This window comes from Pteronotus mesoamericanus, unplaced genomic scaffold (assembly GCF_021234165.1).
Source record: "Pteronotus mesoamericanus isolate MK-2021 breed Mesoamerican mustached bat unplaced genomic scaffold, CSHL_Meso_final contig_50, whole genome shotgun sequence".
Classification (NCBI taxonomy): Eukaryota; Metazoa; Chordata; class Mammalia; order Chiroptera; family Mormoopidae; genus Pteronotus; species Pteronotus mesoamericanus.
In genome coordinates this window covers 11,117,336-11,136,463 of record NW_026555186.1, presented here as the reverse complement: position 1 = coordinate 11,136,463, position 19,128 = coordinate 11,117,336, and the positions used below count along the sequence as shown (strand labels likewise).

General features: G+C 44.9%; 1 protein-coding gene across 1 annotated transcript; it reads right to left on the bottom strand.

Moving 5' to 3' along the window:
• Positions 1-2,988: 2,988 nt before the first annotated feature.
• CFAP90 (cilia and flagella associated protein 90) lies at positions 2,989-18,105 on the bottom strand. Its single transcript, XM_054578643.1, has 5 exons — positions 17,971-18,105; positions 13,090-13,152; positions 12,617-13,021; positions 4,046-4,162; positions 2,989-3,290 (listed from the first exon to the last, which is right to left on the bottom strand). Exons 1-5 carry the CDS (start codon positions 18,103-18,105, stop codon positions 3,111-3,113), a joined length of 900 nt encoding a protein of 299 aa, XP_054434618.1. The 3' UTR covers positions 2,989-3,110.
• Between the last annotated feature and the right edge of the window lie 1,023 nt (positions 18,106-19,128).

Genomic DNA, 19,128 nt, shown 5'->3' with positions numbered 1-19,128 from the left:
CTCACCCCTGCCAGCACATTTGCGGCACAGCCATGACGGCCCTGCAGGGACCTGGGCTCACACGCAGTTGTTTTAGCACAAGCCTAGTGCTCGTGGGAACTAATAACTGGCCTTCGTCACCAGAGGAAGTGGGACTGCAGCATGACGTATTCAATTGTCTGCCTCAATCAGGAATTCTTTAATTATATATTCTCAATTTAGCCTTGGCCTTGATATGCCCAATCCTCCAAAAAGGTGACTGAAAGAAGAAAAAGAGTACAAGGGCATGTCTCGTCACTCCTAGTCAAAACCTGGACTAGGATACCCTTAGGTTTCAGTAACTTCCATCTGCCACAGTGAATCACTCTGACAATGACTGGCAGCCATACCTTTCGGGTCTTCCTCCCTTAGAGCCTACAGCACCCATCCCATGTCACCTGCCCTTAGTGGACACAGCTGGATATGTCCACCACACCCACAGCTGGATGTGTTCACCAAGTCCCCTCAAATGTGCTCCCCATCATGTGCTGAATTTGGTGAAAAGAACTCAAGAATGGCTTTTCCCTAAAGCTGTATCACCAGTCTTAACAATAGACTTAAAAACAATCAAAGTGATTATCAGAGTCCACCTTGCAAAGGTCTGTGCATTCATGGGTCCCTCAAAGTGTGGTCTCCCACCAGCAGCATCAGCATCACCTGGAAACTTGTTAGAAATGCAGAGTCTCAGGTCCCAACCCAGGCCTGCCAGGTCGGAAATCCTGCAGTGGGGCCCGGCACACTGCCTGTGGTGCTGCAGATACCGAGTTCTCCGGGTGAGTCTGATCCCCAGGCCCTGCATTTTACAAACGTGTGCAGAGAAGGTCCGGGGGTTTGCTCAAAGTTTCCCAGGTGACTGGTAACTAAGCACAGACTAGAATGGAAAACTGCCAGTTCCCTAAAATCTGAGCATGGCTCCTGGTCAACGTACCTGCATCTCCGGCAACTACAAACCTTCCTGTGAGCAAATCATGCAAATGAGGACTTGCAGTTCACTCTCATCAGTGCGTTGGCCTTGCACCATCAGCAGAAGGTATGAGTCTCCTCAAAGCCCTGCTCAACCTCTCATTTTGTAGGAAGCATTTTCTTCTAAAAATACATGAGTCCAGTGCTCTTAAAACTGTAGCAGGCCCTGGCTGGTGTGGCTCAGTGGGTTGAGTGTCAGTTTGTGAACCAAAGGGTCACCGGTTTGATTCCTGGTCTGGGCACGTGCCTGGGTTGTAGTCCTGGTCCCTGATTGGGGGCGTGCTAGAGGCAGCTGATTGATGTTTCTCTGGCACATTGATATTTCTGTCCCTTTCTTTCTCCCTCCCTTCCCCTCTCTCTAAAAATAAATAAGCTGCAGTGGTTTTAATACATCTGTTTACAAATGTCTGTGTTGTTGAAAATCATCCCTGTTAGTCTCTTTACTAAAGATAGTGACCACTCTGCTTTCCAAGAAACATTGACTAAAGGTGGAAATGTGATAACTAAAACAAAAATTTTTCATATGCTTCTCTTTGATAAGATGACTAATGGTCATTCATGGATTGACTTTAAGTTGTAAAAGTCGAGATGCCAAGAGACATTTATGTCTATGAAAAATGAGATCTTTGAAACCTGGTTCCATTCAAGTCTTGCTTTTTAGAAGTAGTAGAAAGTTAAGGGAGTACTTACTTAAGTAAAATAATTTAGTTTGCCATTAATTTATGGCAGTTTACTTTCCGATGAAGTCATTTCTTGGAGATGCCTTGCCTTCCATGGTAATCAAAATTGAAGAAAGAATAATTTTTAAAAGTTTCCATAACCCTAACTTTATATATTTTCTATTGTTATTATAAACATGGTTTAATTTACCCAAAGGCATTCCAAATAAACTTCTGCTATTTGTTTGGAAAAAATAAATAAAGGGCACCTATAGTGAAAAAAAATTTTTTCAAAAGAATAAAGAAATATTTAGGAGTCACTCGGCCTTGAAATTACCAGCACTTTAAGTGTCATGTATCTTTAGGGAGCCAAAATAATAAAACCAGCAATAGAGGAATCAACTTTGAAATTAATTAGATCACCTGCCGATTAACTGCTATCTGTGGGAAATTTATTCACAATAGGTAAGGGATCATTTCCTTCAAGGATCCATTCATTAAAAATACAGCCGATCTCTTAATACTTGAATAAGTTCCAAATCATCTACAAAACAAACATTTCCAACTTAGGTTAAACGCAGCTGCTTCTAAAAAGAAAGCTGTTCAAAGTGACAATCATAGCCCCTGTAGACCTGTATTCTGACCTACTACAGTGGCTCCCTGATTCCCATACCAGTTCTTCAAGCTTTGGAATCCCCGCTCTGCTGATGAGCTAATGTGGCCTCCGACAGGTGACATCAATTCCCTACACCCCCCGGCTAGAAAATGGGAAGCCAGAGTAGTACCCAAGTCTGTGGAACACTCAAGTCCAGCCTCTCCCCGTGACCTGTGACTGCTTCTCCCCTGAGGAGTGACATGGGCATTGCTGGCCACCAAGGCCACTGAACCCTTCTAGAACTTTTAACCTCAATTGTGCAAAGTTCTTGGTGACTCAGATCTCTTGGTGGGATGGGGGGCTAGCAGGGAGGGGGGGAAGTGCTGTGGCATCTGGAGTTCAATTGTGCCAAGAGGCAATTTCATCATATCTCCTCTTGGAGAAAGGGAGGCAGAAGTATCAGGAAGTGGTGGTTTCCGGAACTGTTAAGTAACAGCACACTGCTCCCGTGAGCGCCTCCCCCAGGAACACTGTGAACACCATGGGAGAAGTCAACCCAACCACTATCAGGTGAGAACAAAGTTTTCGTTTTATTCAGGTGCTCACAGTGGATCAGTCTCCAGCATCATTTCCTCTGAAATAATTTCAGGTGTCACACGAGATGATCATTCTAAGTATTACAGGCGTTTGGCCAGATTCTTCCCCAAGGCAACCTGAGGAAGGGGGGCTACTGTGCCATCCGTCCCACTGCCAAGGCCCAAGAGCCCATGTCAGTCAGGCTGGCTCCTAGAGTCCACGAAAGGGAAATCAGGCCTGTGTGCCACCCCTCAGTGAACTTCACTTGCCAGCACTCACTTCGGGCCAGAGGGAGGATGTCAGGCTGGGGAAATGTGCCCAAAGCCTGGCTCCTTGATGCTAGGGATGTCATTCTTCCTGTAGAAGTCGGCTTTCACGTGGTTGGCGCGGCCGTGGTCCCGGTTCAGTGGCTCCACTGGCTGGTGGATGCGGCGGCCGTAGACAGAGGACGTCAGCACCCCAACGGGCCGCTCCCACTCCTGTCGGGGCATCAGAACACTCAGGTGGGCACACACCCGCGTCATCAGCCTGGCTCGCCCATCCCTTGGCCTGAGATCTAGAAGCAGATTCTCCCTGCATCACTTGCATACCTGCATTGTATCTCCTTCTGGGCTTCTTGGGGGCTCTTCCACACTGACCCCAGGGGGACCTCTGAACTGTGTGAGACCCTGCCCTCCTGCCCACAGCCCTCTGGAGTCCTCAAGTCCTTCAGAGGAAAGGCAAAGATCTTGCCCTGGGCTCCAGGTTCCCTGTGACTTCGGGTTCATGATCTTCCTCCTTCCCCTCCCTTCTCACTGACCTGCTCCTGCCTGCCTTTCTTTTCTGTTTTTCCCCCACTTCTTTCTTTTCACAGGCGCACATCTGGCTGGGGGCTCCCTCATCTTCCCCAGCACCTCAAACTCCCCAAACCCTCCCTTGTCTCCCAGCCCCTTGCCTGTGTGGTTTCATCCCTGAAGCCCAGTGTCCCTAGAATTGTGACAGCCTGAACTCAGAGGTTAAGCAAAACTATCTATTAAAGGACTTCTTAGTTTTGCTTCCATTAAATTGTTAAATTCTATAAAAGAAGAGTCATCAAAATACACAGCAACATGACAGAATAGAGTGAGCTAGAGCAGTAGCATATTCTTAGCTTCTTGTCACAGATAGAGGAGAGCAGCACAAAGGAGAGGCACAGACACAAAATTAAATAAATGCACACACACAGTTAATCTATCAGTGCCTATTAATGTATTACCTCCTCGTTAACATGAAGTCCCAGGCTTTTTGCGTGTTCTCTGTCATCTCGGTGCAACTTCTGATTATATCCTGGATTCTTCTTAAAAACACAGTCATAGAGGGAAATGATCCCTGTCTTGGAATAACAAGAGTAAAAATGCTGTGGGTTTATTTGTGTGCTGAGATACTGATGCATCACAGAGCCCGGAAGCAATCTCTCCCCCTGAGGGAGACATATAGTGTCCCCATTACACGGAGGAGTGCTAGGGAAGGTCACCCCATGAGCAAAGCCAGTGGCCAGAGCAGAGAGGCCAGGCCCTAGCCAGCCACAGCAGGCTGTTGAGAGGCAGTGGGGCGGGGACATCTCCGTGGGTGCTTGTCCTCCACGTGTTACAGACCCTTCCTCCACAGAAATGCTCCTTTCACTCACTCCGACGCCATCGGACCTTAAAATAATAATAATGCACTCAATATGTTTTCTCCTTAATTTATACTCTTCTTGTATTTCTCAAATTTTCTACAATTAGCTTGTACTGCTTTGAAAAATCAACGCTACCTGAATACTAGGACAATATAAGCAATCAGAAGTTATTCTTTAAGTTGCTAGCCAGTAGGCAGTCTGTCTACATGCAAATCCCTCCCTAGAGAGAAGGAAATATTTTCTTCAATCATATGTAGTAGTTAAAGCAATTGTAACTCATATATATGTGTGTGTGTGTATTTGCTATATATTATATATGTCCATATGTACAATATACACATACATATGCAATATACATATAAAATACACACAGATCTGATGTACTATCCTGTTAACAGAACTATTATCTGTAATATCTCCAGTTTTTCATTCCAACTTTTTCTCCATACAAAAATGAATCTGCCTTGTTTGGTACCTAATAAAAGGAAAAGAAATCCATGTGTTAGCTGATCTTAAATCTTCACCTTGTAAGTCATTTATGCCAACCAAGTGCCAGCTGACTCAGATCTCCCAGCTACAAACCCAGTGCATCACCTCACTGGCATTTGGAGGCAAAGGGAGGCATTTCCGGGGTCGTGGGCTTTTATTACGCTCAGCGCCTCCTCCCAACCTTGGAAGCTGTGCTCTTCCGAAATAACTAGGGTAAGATTTTGAACAAACTGAGACCCAAGGTCCTTTATTTTCTCCTCCTTTTCAGACTATTTTAAATATAAATGAACTCCCACTGTACATTTAAACCAGTTAAAGTCTATGAGGAAGAAGGAAATAAGAGAAAGGAAATTAATACATTATTCCATAGTCATTGGGCAGGGACAATAAATACTATGTGCTAACCAAATACATTTCTGCTCCAAAACAAACAGAAGACATCACAATTAGTCTGGGGCCAGGTGACCAGCTCTGGCCAGGGGATGCGCGTGAAACCAATGAATGCCATCTTCTATTAAACAAACAAACAAACAAAGAAACCTCTTGCGGCCCTCCATGCACTCTCCCATTGCTAGTTGGGCAGCAAATTCAGAGGATCCAGTGAAAGACTGCAAAGTCCCAAAGATTGCCAGGTTTGGCGATAGTGGAGCTACTACAGAGCAGAAGCCTGGTTTCCCCAGTTACTACATTAAGGAACACCGCCAGGAGGAGTAACAGACGTGTTGGGCTGCATGTGAGAAACACACTTCCACCATGTCATGTTTATATGCTTACAATCAGTGGTGTGCTTGTGTTAACTACCTGCTTGCTGGAGAAAAAAAAGAAAAAAGATAAAAAAGAAAAACCCTGAAAGTCTTTTCTGATTTCTGTGGTGTAAATACTCCCATCATGGCCAATTTTAGGCTTCCTAGTGAATGCAGAGTGTTCAGAAGAGATGCTAACAATCGGCTCTCTGTTGTCATTATGAGCAGGCTCCAACACACCACCAGTTAGGACTCAGGGTTCAGGGTCTAGCTGTGTCCATGGCATAATAGCCCACCTTGCCCAGTACAGTAATTAGCCTATGACTGGGCTCTGCTCATTTCCTCTCTTCATGGGCCATAGCATTTACCTCTTTTTCATCTTGAGGCTTTCATATACTTGTCTGACTGCCTAGAGCTATGTGACCTACTTTTAAAACTGAAAGTTCCCAATGTGATTCAAAGTGTTCCCTCTGATTCTTAAGGGCCTCATTATACTTCTGATAAATCCAGCACTTCTTTGCAGTCTAGCACTGTAAGAAGCTTGATGAGCATGTTTTCATTAATTTTAAAATCGTTCAAAATTCTCTGAGAAGGAGTGCAGTTTGTCAAGGGCATCGTGTTCGCTTTTCAAAGAAGACAGTACTCAACTATCCTCTTTGGTTTCCTCTGTGGCAAAGGGTTCCGTTTCCTCTCTGGTGCATTAAGATCACAAGTTTTGGAAATTTTTATAACTTTTCCCATCATCTGAATATTTTATCAGTCTCATGAGAACCACATTGTCAGCAGTCTTGGTGAGGCCTCATTTTTATGACTTTATGTCCATCTGGTGTTGACAGTGGCTGCCCAAAGCAGAGCACTGGAACTTGTTGACTTTACCTTTGAGATGGAGCGAACAAACTCCTTCCTTGGGTCTTGTGTCTGCTTCGTCCTGGAGCTGTGCTCCGCTGAGTTCTGCATCAGTCTGTCTGCCCAACTTGGTGCTAGGGGGAGACTCCGTGATGCTGGGGCCAGTTTTCTTTCCTCTTCTATTAATAACAGCCCCCCAATTGCCCCCAGCAACTCATATCACAGGAAGAAAGGGCCATCTAAGGAGGCTGATGCTAGAATCTAATCTTACATTTTCCTCTCGGTCAACTATATTGGGGAAAATACTGTTCCTTTTCCTGTGTCATTTGCTTGTTGTACTCCTTAAAAGGGGATAATTTTGAAAAAATGTCTAAGATATTAAATGAGAAGAGCAAACTGTAAATATATATGAGGGGGACCGCCCCCAAAACAGAAATTACTTATAAAAAATTGTGTATTTAGTCTTACATGATTAAACTTCAGTCGCCTTCAAAGCACTCTCCATTTGATGCAATACACCTATCCAGATTTTTTTCCCCACTGCTCAAAGCAGTTTTTGAATTCATTGATTTTGACGCCTTTTAGTGCTTCTGCTGTTTGTTTTACTTCTTTCACATCAGCAAAATGTTTCCCTTCAAGGACTGTTTTCATCCATAGAAACCAAAAAAAAAAAAGTTGCTCTGGGCAAGATCAGGTGATGGGGGGGTACGGGGTCAAGCTGTTTTTGGTCAGAAACCTCTGAACACTCAGTGTGGTATGGACAGATGCAACAGTAAATTGCTCATCATGAAATGGGCAAATGCATTGAAAAAGCCTTAAAAAACAATTCACTGAAGCTGAATGCAGCCTCTTACAACAACGCCAGCTGGTACACTGATACAGATGGGTTCCTAAAACACTCACCTTGCAAGGGAAGCCTGTACAAGGGGACCGCCCTCCAGATGATGATTCTGGGTTTTGGGGGGAACCCTTTGTATATATCGTACATAGCTTTATGATCTTCCACTTTTGAACATACTTTCATAAAACAAAGTTAGACACATATCACCACATTCATATACACCCAATGGAAAGATGTATGCCACATGCTCACGTGGGTGGTTATGACTGGTAGGAACATTTATTCCCCACTCCTGGTGTTTCCTGGCATGAGGAAGGACTTTCACCAGAAGGATGGTCTCTTTCCTCACTCCTTCCTCTCCCTTCCCAGGATCTACCTGCCCGGGAGGAAGACATTCCATCCTGCTCCCCGGGCTTAAACTGGTCACTAAACAGTGAAAACACAGCTAACCCAGACGTGAGAGAAACACCACAGTCAACTCCCAATTTTGATCCCTGAGGAAGGGAGCAAGGCCAAGGGTAACCGCACAGCAGGTGATTCACAAAGAAACCTTTATTTAGTTTAAAAGGGTAATCCTGTAAATCAGTAACTTGTCTCTTTGCTTTAAAATGTTTGCATATCATTTATTCCTTCCTCATTCATTCATGCACGCCATGATATTTATACAGCACCAACATAAGACAGGCACTGTTTGGTTTGCTGAGGATAAAAATAATCCCTATCCTTGTGAGCTTATCTTTTATTGGGGGAAAACAATGACAAGATAACTAAGTAAAATATTTACTAGAATAGATGCTAATAGGTGCAAAGGGGGAAGAGAACAGGGAGAGAGGGAGAAAGTGTACGTTGGGGGTGGCCATGATTTCATTCGCCAGCACACATTTTGATTGGAAGGCACATGGGTGCAAGAGTCTGCATGACACCAGAGAAAAACTTTCCTAGATTTTAACAGGTAAAGCAGCAACAGAACGGCAGCTTACCTGTCCTCCACAGCCCCTAGGAGTGGCCGAGTGTGTGTGGCAGATGTGCTAAGGGGGAAGAGGCAGCATACAGAAGGGGCTGGGGGGAGCTCTCATCGCATACTTCCTGTATCCTAGACACTGGCACAGCACCCCCAGAGATTCCCTTTTGAACCTTTGGACAGTCAACACACATCATTATATTTACAAAGTGCTTGGCAGCATTTGGGAAGAGAAGTTCAGTCATCAGGAGGGGAAAGAAACTGTTGGCCCCTACCCTCTGTGTCCCCACCACATACCTAGAAGGAAAGTCGGCTAATCCCACCAAAACTAAATTGCAAAGAAACTTTCTAAGCAAAGTTTCACTTAAAACAGAGCTAATCCACAATTCACCATAGCATGAGAGAAAGCATATTCTAAAACCACTCCAAGATTATTTTTTTTAATATCGCTTTTAGACTGAGAAATTTAATCAAACCCTTCATAAAAGGCCATTCTCCTCTGACTTACCTTTTCCACTTCATGAGCAGAAATGTTGCACAAGGCAAGAAAAAAAAGTAATTTAAAAACATCATTGAACTGAATTTACTTTGCTGCCCCTGGATAACATTTTATAGGAAAAGCCCATGCAGCTAGAGCCCCCTAGGGAGCAGGAGAGGGGTTGATGGCATTGTAGTTGGCAGCTTGAGATGACAAATCTGCCTTTAGACCAGGGCATTACTGGGGTTTTGAATACATATGCTGCATTGATAGAGCTTTACCTTTGGGCTCCCTATGCCAGAGGGGGTTTGAACCCACCAGATTAACGCTCAGATTGCCTGCCTCACTGCATTAATCTCAGACAGCAGATGAGGTGGGGGATATGACACTGGCCCCTGGAACTAACCTTCAGTGAAAGAAAACTCTAATAATCACCAACAAAAACAAACAATGATTATAACAGTTCTACTTACACTGGGCTTACTATATGCCACTCTTTACCATTAATTAAATTTGTTCTCATAAGAACCCCTAGCACTCAGTACTGTTTGATCTGCTTCTTAGATGGGCAAAATGAGATGATGTGTTTGTGATTCGGGCATTCCACACAGCTAGTAACATGAACCCATATTTCTACCCAGATTCCATGGCCGTGGTACCTTAAGTCATTATCACTAAGTGTGTTACATGCTAATTGACCTAAGAGCTCATTCCGCAATGTTTTTTCTCGGCTTTGGAATTATTTACAACAAATTTAGGAGCAGCTGGGTACTCCGCAAACCTGTGATACAGTTCACCCTATTTAGTCCAAATGACCTCAAGGTCAGAGAATCAGTTTCTGGAGTCCTGCAGCTGATTAACTGCCAGTTCAGATAATCTCCAAGAGGATTTTACTTCGATGTTAGTATTCCTATTGCATCATTTTCTTTACGTGACACTAAAGACTTCAGGATTTGAATTTGCCTGTGCCCCTGCTATCAAAACTGCACAGTCGATTTTAAGTCTTAAGATTTAAGATTTTCAGACTTAAAGTCGACTGTGTATTACTTTGCTCTAGGACTCACCCCAAACTTCCAGAGGCAGTAATACATCAAAGGAGGGGTTGGCAAGTGTTTTCTGGAAAGGGATAGAGAGTCACTATTATAGGCTTTCAGGTCACATGGTCTCTGCTGATACTACTCAACTCTGGGAGCTAGCATAGACAGTACTAAACCAATGGGCCTGTGGCTCTGTTCTAATAAAACTTCATTAAAACAGGCGGCCGGCCATATTTGGCCCAGAGGTCTTCGGGTGCTGACCTCTGCAATAAAGGGCAAACTTCTTGACTACTCCTAATGTCCTTCAAAGTACGGATCGCAGGTCACCTAAAACCTTGGGTGTCTTACTGCCCATTAATTAATTCTGCCCTAGAAAGGTGGAGCCACAATATCAGATTGGTGAAGTTAGGAAAAATAAACTGGGCCTGTCAGACTCAACTCTACTCCTTTTCCTTTGGTAGTGCCTGGTCTACAGGCGGTAGGGGTTCTGCTTGGCCTTTTCTGGGGCTCATAGCTGTGGTGGTGGGTAAATCTGCCCAATTCTGAGCTTAACGTCCCCAAACCCATTTGCACAAAGTTCCTAGTAGTATCCTGCAATATGGCTTTTATCTTTGATAAATATGTATCTTGGCCCCTATCTGCTTAGTATTTCATCTTATTTCCCAATAGTTTCAAGGTGGTAATTAATAAGACCTCTCAAAGATACACATAAAATGATGTATTATAAATGTCTTCATATATAAATAAGCCAAAATTTATATTCTCTCAATAAACCAATATAGGCCAACTTAAAACAGTGAGACTCCTTGCTTTTTTGGCTGCTTCTCTCATGCTGTACATTAATGCTATGCATGAATCATAAATTAATTGGCAATGATATAGATTTTACATACTTAAAATGTAAAGTTCATTTAACAAATGAAATTATTTACAGGTACAAATTCTTTCAAGACATATTGCTTATAGGAGGAAAAAAATATGAGGTCCATGGTGATAACGAGGTTAAGAATTATTGTTCTTCTGTCTCAGTACCTGGTGGATATTGAAGCCTAGGACAGTCAGTAAACAGGGTGGCAAAGAGAGATACACTGCACAGGTCCTCTTTCTTGTCTTGTCCTTTTGTCCTTCCACATTGCTCAAAGCCAAGCAGAGAGGTGCTAACAGATAAAAGAGATCTCCTGGCTGAAGTTTATGTGTTAATTTGCTCAGGCTGCCAAAGTCAAGTACCTAGACTGGGGCGGCTTAACAACAGAAATATATTGTGTCACAGTTCTGGTGGCCAGAACTCTGAGATGGAAGTGTTGGCAGGGTTGGTTCCTCCTGGGGCTGTGAGAATGAATCTGTTCCATTCCTCTTTCCATGTAGAAGGCTGTCTTCTCCCCATCTATTCACATCATCTTCCTTCTATGCATCCCACTGTGTGTCCAGATCTCCCCCTTTTTATAGGGACACAAGTCATACTGAATTAGGCCCATCCTAATGACCTCGCTTTAATTTGATTGCCTGTCTCCAAATAAGGTCACATCCTGAGGTGCTGGGGATTAGGACTCTAATGAGAATTTTAGGGGGACACAATTCAATCCATAACAATTGTCTAAACTGGAAACTATTGGTTCTCTTTGTAAGGCTAAGCTCCTAACAATGTGAGTTCTCTTATATTTCAGGCAAGTACTCAAGTATGTGCTGTTCTGATCTGAGTGGTGATTCTTTTGTGCTCCATGGACTGCGGGCAGGAAGGAGCCAAAGGAGGAATGTTTTGTGGGAACACATTGTACATCCTGAGGGAAAGCCGTCCTTCCTCCCAGGCTTTGATTAACCAGTACTCTCTGGGCCACTCATTATCGCTGTAGGATGAGCATTCCCCATCAATGTGCCTTTTTAATCACGATGTTCCTGCACCCAGAGCTGCAAGACACTGCAGACATTTAGGGAAAACAGCCAAAAGAAAAGAATAAACTACCCCCGACAAGTTCTGATTTGTTTCATTTTCTTTGGTTTCTCTTCCTCCTTTAGCTGCATGGTGGTCTTCACAGGCCCGCAGGAACTTCCCGTGGCTCAAGGGCCTGGTGGGACGAGGCCTGACTCTGAAGAGCGCTCCCAGCCTCACTCTCGTCCTTGTCTTCAGTTTGCAGGTGCTCTGGGCCGGCAGGGCAGTGGCTGCGGGAGGACTTTCAGGCAGTGGCTGTTCCGTGGCTACCCCGGGCCTTTGACAGACAGTCCCCAGAGAGGGCCATGCCCCCTCCCGCCGCGCAGCCCCGGCGACAGGGAGCCCTCCTCCAGATCCTGGGCAGAGAGTCACCGGGCTGTTCCCGGTTGTGGTGGTGGTGGTGGTGGTGGTGGTGGTGGTAGTAGCATTGGAAACTCAGTGGCCCTCCCGTTCTCCTCTGATGAGGAATCGGCCCTCACTTCAAATGGCGCCGAACCGCCTGCTGAACAACACCCCACTCCGACTCGCTCGTCGTCTTCCCTAACCCCTGTCCCCGCTGAACAGAATACCCCGGGCTCCACCCCTGCCAACTCTCTCTGGAGACGGGGGTATACCTTATTCTGATGGCCCTGGCGGCAGCACTTTCAGTCTCCCCAGTACGGGCCCCTCCCCTCCTGTGCAGACCCGCCCCCAAAGTCCTACCCCAGAAATGCTGGGCGGTGATGCACCGCCCCCCGGCCTTCTCCCCGGCAGAGTAGACGGGTCCCACTGCCCCCACCCCGTCCGGCCTTGAGGTCCCCTCTCCCTGTCCCCTCCCGGGTCACCGCTTTGCACAGCCGCGGCGCACCTTGCACTGGCGATAGTAGTAGCTGTGCTCCTTGGGATCCTGGCGCCGCGGCGGGACATAGCTGAAGGCGGACTGCGCCGAAATGGGCAGCGGCCGGGACCTGCTACGCAGCGTGGCGGCGGTGATCTCCTCCTCCTGGTCTTCCTCCATGCTGCCCGCGTCCAGAGCCCCTGCGGCTGTTTTGCTGCGTCCCGCCCGCTGGGGACCCAGTCCCTGGATGCGGGCCGCAGGCTGCCCCGCGCTGGCGTTAGGCTGTCGCCTGGCAACCGCGGCCTTCGGACGCCGGTTTGGGCTGAGAGACCCGGCGAGCCGGGAGCGGGGTCGACCCACTCTCTTCCCCTCCGGCCGGCTGGCCGCACCTGGGGTCCTTACGTGGTTGTTGGTCTGTGTGCGGATCCCGAGCTGCTAAAGCGGCGGCGTCGGGGTCCTGGGTGAGGGACGCCCATGTTATCAGCGCTTTTCAACCTGCTTACCTGATCCCACGCAGAATGGGCCCGTTCACTCAGAGGCCATTCGTTGGGCGTGATGGCCGAACACTAACGAAGGGCCAGAGCTGGAGATGCAGGCTTGAACCATGCAGTCCGGGTCCATGTGGAGCTTACAGGCCGGCATAAGACAGGGAATAAACGTGAAAAAAGACGAGTAAAGTACAGCTTTAAGTCTAGGGAGCAGCGCCGTCCAACAGGAACATCGTGAGAACCGTACAGGTAATTGAGAACTTTCTGTTAACCACACTAAGAAAGTCAAAAGACACAGGTAAAATGAATTGTAATAATACATTTATTTAACTCGATAGGTTCAAAACATCATTTCAACATGTGGCACTAGCCACATTTCAAGTGCTAGGTGGTCACATGTGGCTTTGGCCAGGGCCGGTGTAAAGCTTCTATGGATTAAATCAGCGTGATTTAACAAATCTGGCGAAACTCAGCTGCTAAGGGTGTGAGCTCTAGAGAACCACTGTGTACATAGTTACTGTTATCTTTCTATCTGAATGCTAGTTCAATAGATCTTTTTCCCTTGCTCGAAATTGATTGAGCTAATGGTCATGAGGGATGGATGTATAAACAAACATATTTTTAAGTAGCAGAAGGAAAACAGCCTGTCTTGTGTGTCCAACGAATTTAAAGAGCATCAATAGCTCAGGGTTATGAATGATGCTCCTGCAAGCCCAGATAACCTGCCTTCTACTGGTTTCCAAATCTCCTATCAGTGCTGATTGTCAGGGAGAATAGTAGCGTGACCCTGGCTCCCGGAAGAAGGGAACCGCTGCCTGTCCCCCAAACCTCATGGCAGTGGGCATGGGCAGTGGTTCATGGTGGGATTAGACCCACCATGCCTTTTTCCGGGCAAAATGCATGAATTATGTCGGCTGATTTAGAAACCTTGATTGCTATGAGGTTTTTCTAGTAGGCTGCCTCATTCGATTAATGGAGTCCTTATGGTTAATCCTTTTCAGCTACAGACTTATGAATCAAGACATATAATGTAATTAAATTTTGGTTTTGTTCACCTTGTTGATTTTGGAGTAAAAGTGAACACAATTTTAAATGACATGTAAAATAAAAATTCCCCAGTACGGATAACTTTAGCAATGAGCTCCACCACCCTGTAGGCACCAAGATTCCTCAGAGAAGGCTGACCCAGGTCTGGGGCAGGAAATGGTAAGTTGAGCCTGGAACACGCTGTTCTGCCAAGAAATTTTTAAAAACTTATTTCATGAGGTCTAAAGGCCAAAGGGGTCCCATCTGAAGGGTATCACATGTAAGTATAAAAAAGATAGTGGTAACAGATTGAAGTACACCAAATATAAAAATTTCATGAGTTCAAAAAATCCTAAAGGAAAAAAAAAATTGACCAGAGCACCAGAATCTTTATTTTTAAGATTAATACAGGAAAAGAAATATTTATCTTGTTTCCTTCTGTATAAACATTATTTAGGGTATACAAGCAGTCAATAGGAGAAATTTCTTCTTTATGGATGAATACAACGTAATAGAAGTATAAGAAATGGTAGAATTAGGAAATCATTTTTTAACACTTAGTAGAACAATGGATCTAGGCAACAACCATCAACAGGTGCTCAACCATTAGGTGAAAGGCGAATAGGGACTATGTAGTAGATGGATCATGCTGGTAACACAGAACTCACTGAGCAGACTTAATATCACTAAGAGGGGACAGACAGACATATGGTATGAAAACAAATACACAGTATCACATCCAAAGCATCCTTGTCAAAAAAATTTAAGCTGAGTCTCAACAAGCCTCTGGATCTACCTGTTTAACAGAAGATACTGAAGGTAGAGGAAGAAGTTTGATGATGCCAAATCAATAATGTGAGATATTTTACAGTGCAATTGATTTAATTTCTCCAAAAGGAAAAGAGAAAATCTAGATGAGGGAGGGGTGCATTTACAGACAGTTAAAAAATGCTTTTGATTTATCTTAGTCATCTACTAAGCTTTTGTACTACCAACTCTGTTATAATTTTCTTGAACTGGGAATTTTGTTCAGTTATCTTTCTACCCGTACTGCCAAATCATCAATGAAATTCTGGGTTCCAAACCCCCCCTCCCCAAATTATTTTTGAGACAGCATAGGGAACTCAGGAAATGATTATAGGGAATAATTATTAATTTTGTTTGTTGAAATAATGACAGAATAGAAGAATTTAAAAAGAAAAAATGTACTGACTATGGATGCATACTGAAGTATTTCCGATAAAAGGGTATGTTAGCTTAGATGTTTCTACAAACAGTCCAATAAAAAAGAAAACAAAAAGGAGATGAAACATGATTGGAAAATTTTAGCAATTTTTCATGCCAAATAAAGGATTCACATGGATTTATTATACTATTGTTTCTCCTCTTATGTGTGTTCAGAGTTTTCCATAATCAAAGTGACAGTAGAGTTATTAAGAGAGATTGTTTCTTGCAAACAACAGAACCCAAAATATCAGTTCAAGCCACAAACAGTGTGCTCTATATGCCTGAAAGTGTGACGGGGGCAGAAAGATAGATGGTTGGTTGTTTGTTCCAAGGGGAAATTACAAGTATATTAATGCAGACTTTCTTATGATGGAGCTCAACAGGAGAACAACAAGTTAGACATATGGACGGTTGCAGCAAGGGACAGGGCTCAACGGAGGAACCCAGAGACAGCCAACCAGTGAGGGAGAAGGGCGGATTGCGGTGAAATTGGATGGACTGGTTTGGAGAGCTCACAACAGAGCAAGTTTGCGTGCAAAAGGGTTAATGTTAGCCCTAGTCTGAGAAGCCAACGCTGGACCTATGGGATGTATATCCAAAACCCCCTTCTGTGAAGCTCTGCATTGAGTTGGAAATTAAGGCTACTTTTCTGTGTGAAAATGGCCCATGTGGTTCTGACCCTGTAGGCAACAGAGGGATGTCCCCTTCTTGTTGACAGGATTTCTTTTTTTTTCAGTCTACCACACTTACTATTTTAAATATTTACACTTGATTGTTCAATAGCCCTCAGGTGTAATGAGTCTATGCTACTGTAATCATATAGGTATCTGATAAACAGACTGAGAAGCTTGGCTCTAGGATTTCAAGGTTTCTCAGCATCACGTCCCTGATGCTGATTAACAAAGCATTTGCCACAGGTTCACGTGGAACCCCCAGGAGTCCTAACCAGTGAGTCGGTCGTGTTCCTCCTTATAGAGCGTACCTGACAGGCACACTCACCACGAGTTGTAATGATGTTTAGTTGAGAATGGAACACAATATATGTGCCAATAATAACAGCCCACAAGGTTTACTGAGCATTTACTCTTTCCCAGGTACTGGCCAACAGTGTACAAGGTGTGTCTCATTCACCCTCCTACACTAAGCGTTTAGACTCTGAGTGGGTCTGGGTGTGTTTCCAGCTTGAGGAAATCTCTGCTTTCAGAGGCTTCACCATCATAGACCCAGTACCCCTCCCTAAGACTTGTACACAAAGTCTTCCTGTGGGTGTAGCATTTTAGAAGGAACTGTTTTCTTATTTTCCCAGAACCTATCAAATATGCTGAATTCTGCCCCCTCCTATTTTCTTTCATCTAGCAGATGTTGACCAAGTCTCCATGTGCACCCAGGCGTACAAAGATATAGAAGGTCGGATCTTGGTCAGGGAACTCCTACTGCAGCAGAGCCTTCCTCACCATTGGTCTCTCCTGTCTAGGCCTGGTTCAGCTTCTGCTCTGTCTTTCCTCCCTCCTTCTCTCTCTCTCTCTCTCTCTCTCTCTCCCCCCTCTCCCCCTCTCCCCCTCACACACACACACTATTCAGCCCCTAACCTTTGCTGCCTCTTAGTGGCAGGCCTCAAGAATACATATCGCTGTGCTTCAGGGATCATGCTTGCAAGTAAAACAATTTTTTTTCACAAATTTTTCTTTCTCTGCTTTATTTTCCTTTGCTTTAACTTTTGAAAAAAAATACAGCAAGATTAAACCTTATTTGAAAACATTAATATATGTTAATCATGAGCTATCAGATTGTATATGTAATTCAACAAGCACAATCATCACTTTTTGCTCGTATAGGTAGACATTAAAATGTAACAACCTGAGAATTCAGTTTATAAGGATTTGACTTTATAACGTGACAGGCCTTGGCAAACTCATTCCAATGGGAGAAGTCACAAGTCTTATTTATTAGCCTAAATTATTTATAATATATACATATGCAAATGTTCAGGATTAGTGCCATTCAGGTCTCGCCTCCTTTCCTGTGACTACCCTGTGTGCTTTGCTCTGGACGCTCTGGCCACTGTTGCCTGAAATGCTCTCCCACCACACAGACGCTCCTTCCCCCCTCCCAAAATTCAGCTCACAAGTCATGTGGAGAAGCCTTCCACACTCCCCAGGGAGGCCTGGTCGTCTGCATTCCTAGTCTCATGCCTCAGGAGCTGGCTCAGCACAGTCATCACCTGCTCATTTATTTGTCCCCGCCCCCCCCACCCACCCGCTCAAGGCAGGGGCTCTTGTCTGCCTCCCTTGGGAGCTCTAGCATGTATTGGGTGCTCAGCATTGTCAAAGCTCCTTAGTGAACATTTGTTGAATGGAAGAAGCGATTAGGGAAGAGCCGAATGGGGCAAAGGCTCACCAGAGAATGTAACCAGAAGAGCGGAGGGAGGATGTCTGATTCCAATTAGAGCAACAGGAAAAAAGGGCACGATGGATGAGAGGGAGTTGGACAAATTGAAAAGGTGGAGGAAGAACATTAGGCTGTGCTTTTCCTTATCATTTATGTAATTTTTAAGCCGGTCATGACCTCTGGCTATTTGGTTGAGGCTGTCTCCTCTCTTTAAACTGTGAGATGTTTACTTCACAGCTCCAGGCTGTGTCACACCCAAGGGTGACCGGAGCCATGGGGAGAGGCACAGCACCCTGAGGTTGGCCCAGAGGCTGGGGAGCGATTGGCCAGGTCACCTGGGCACAGGGACACATCAGAATCCACAGCGCCTCTGTCCTTTTCACTCTCCATTTGCTCCCATCTCCTTCTGTCTCTGTCACCACAGGCATAAACTTTAAAGAGTGATCTTAGAGTTCATCCAGTCTCCATTTGCTATTCTAAACTGACTCAGAAAGGTTAAGTGAAGTACATGGCATGATGGGGTGACAATTCAGACCAACCAGTACTAGCTAACGTAGTCTTTGCTTACTCTGCTAGACAGCTCATGGTTTTACATTTATTAACTAACCCAATTTCCATTTCAATCTCTTATGGGTTGAATTGTGCCCCACTCCATACACTCAAAGCTAATTGAAGTCATAACCCCCAGTACCTGTGAATGTGATGTTATGTGGACATAGGGTCTTTGCAGGTTAAATCAAGGTAAAATGAGGTCATCAGGGTGGATTCTAAGCCTATATTGCTGTTTAAAAACATGGGCACACACAATGGGGGGATGGCCATGTGAACATGGAGGCAATTGAAGTTATGCTGCCACAAACCAAGGAATGCCTGGGGCCACCAAATTCGAAAGAGGCAAGGAAGGACCCTCCTCTAGAGACTTCAGAGGGCACACGGCCCTGTAGACACCTTGATTATGGACTTCTAGTCCACAGAACTTGGGGAAAATAAATTTGTGTTATTTTAAAACACCCAGTGTGTGGCACTTTGTTGGTGGCTGTCCCTGAAAACTATTTACTACCCCATTGTTATTTATGAGTATGTCAAGGAAACAGGCCCAAGGTCACTCACTCAGCAGCTGGTGAAGCTGGAACTCAAATCAGACTAGATTTTTAGCCACTAAAGTCTGTTGCTTCTCCAGACCAGATTTAAATCTCATTCACCACTTGAGGCATGAAATGCTAGGCAGGACATTCATCCTCTCTAAGCTGATTGAAGCAACACTTCAATCAGAAGTCCTGGACACTCACAAGTGTTAGGCTCAAGTGCTCAGCACAGGCTCGACACAGTGAGTGGGGAGCAAAGCGCTGCTGTCTCCTTGCTCAAGGTCGCAGCACTAGCTGCTGGAAGAATTCCATTGTCCAGCTCCAGAGC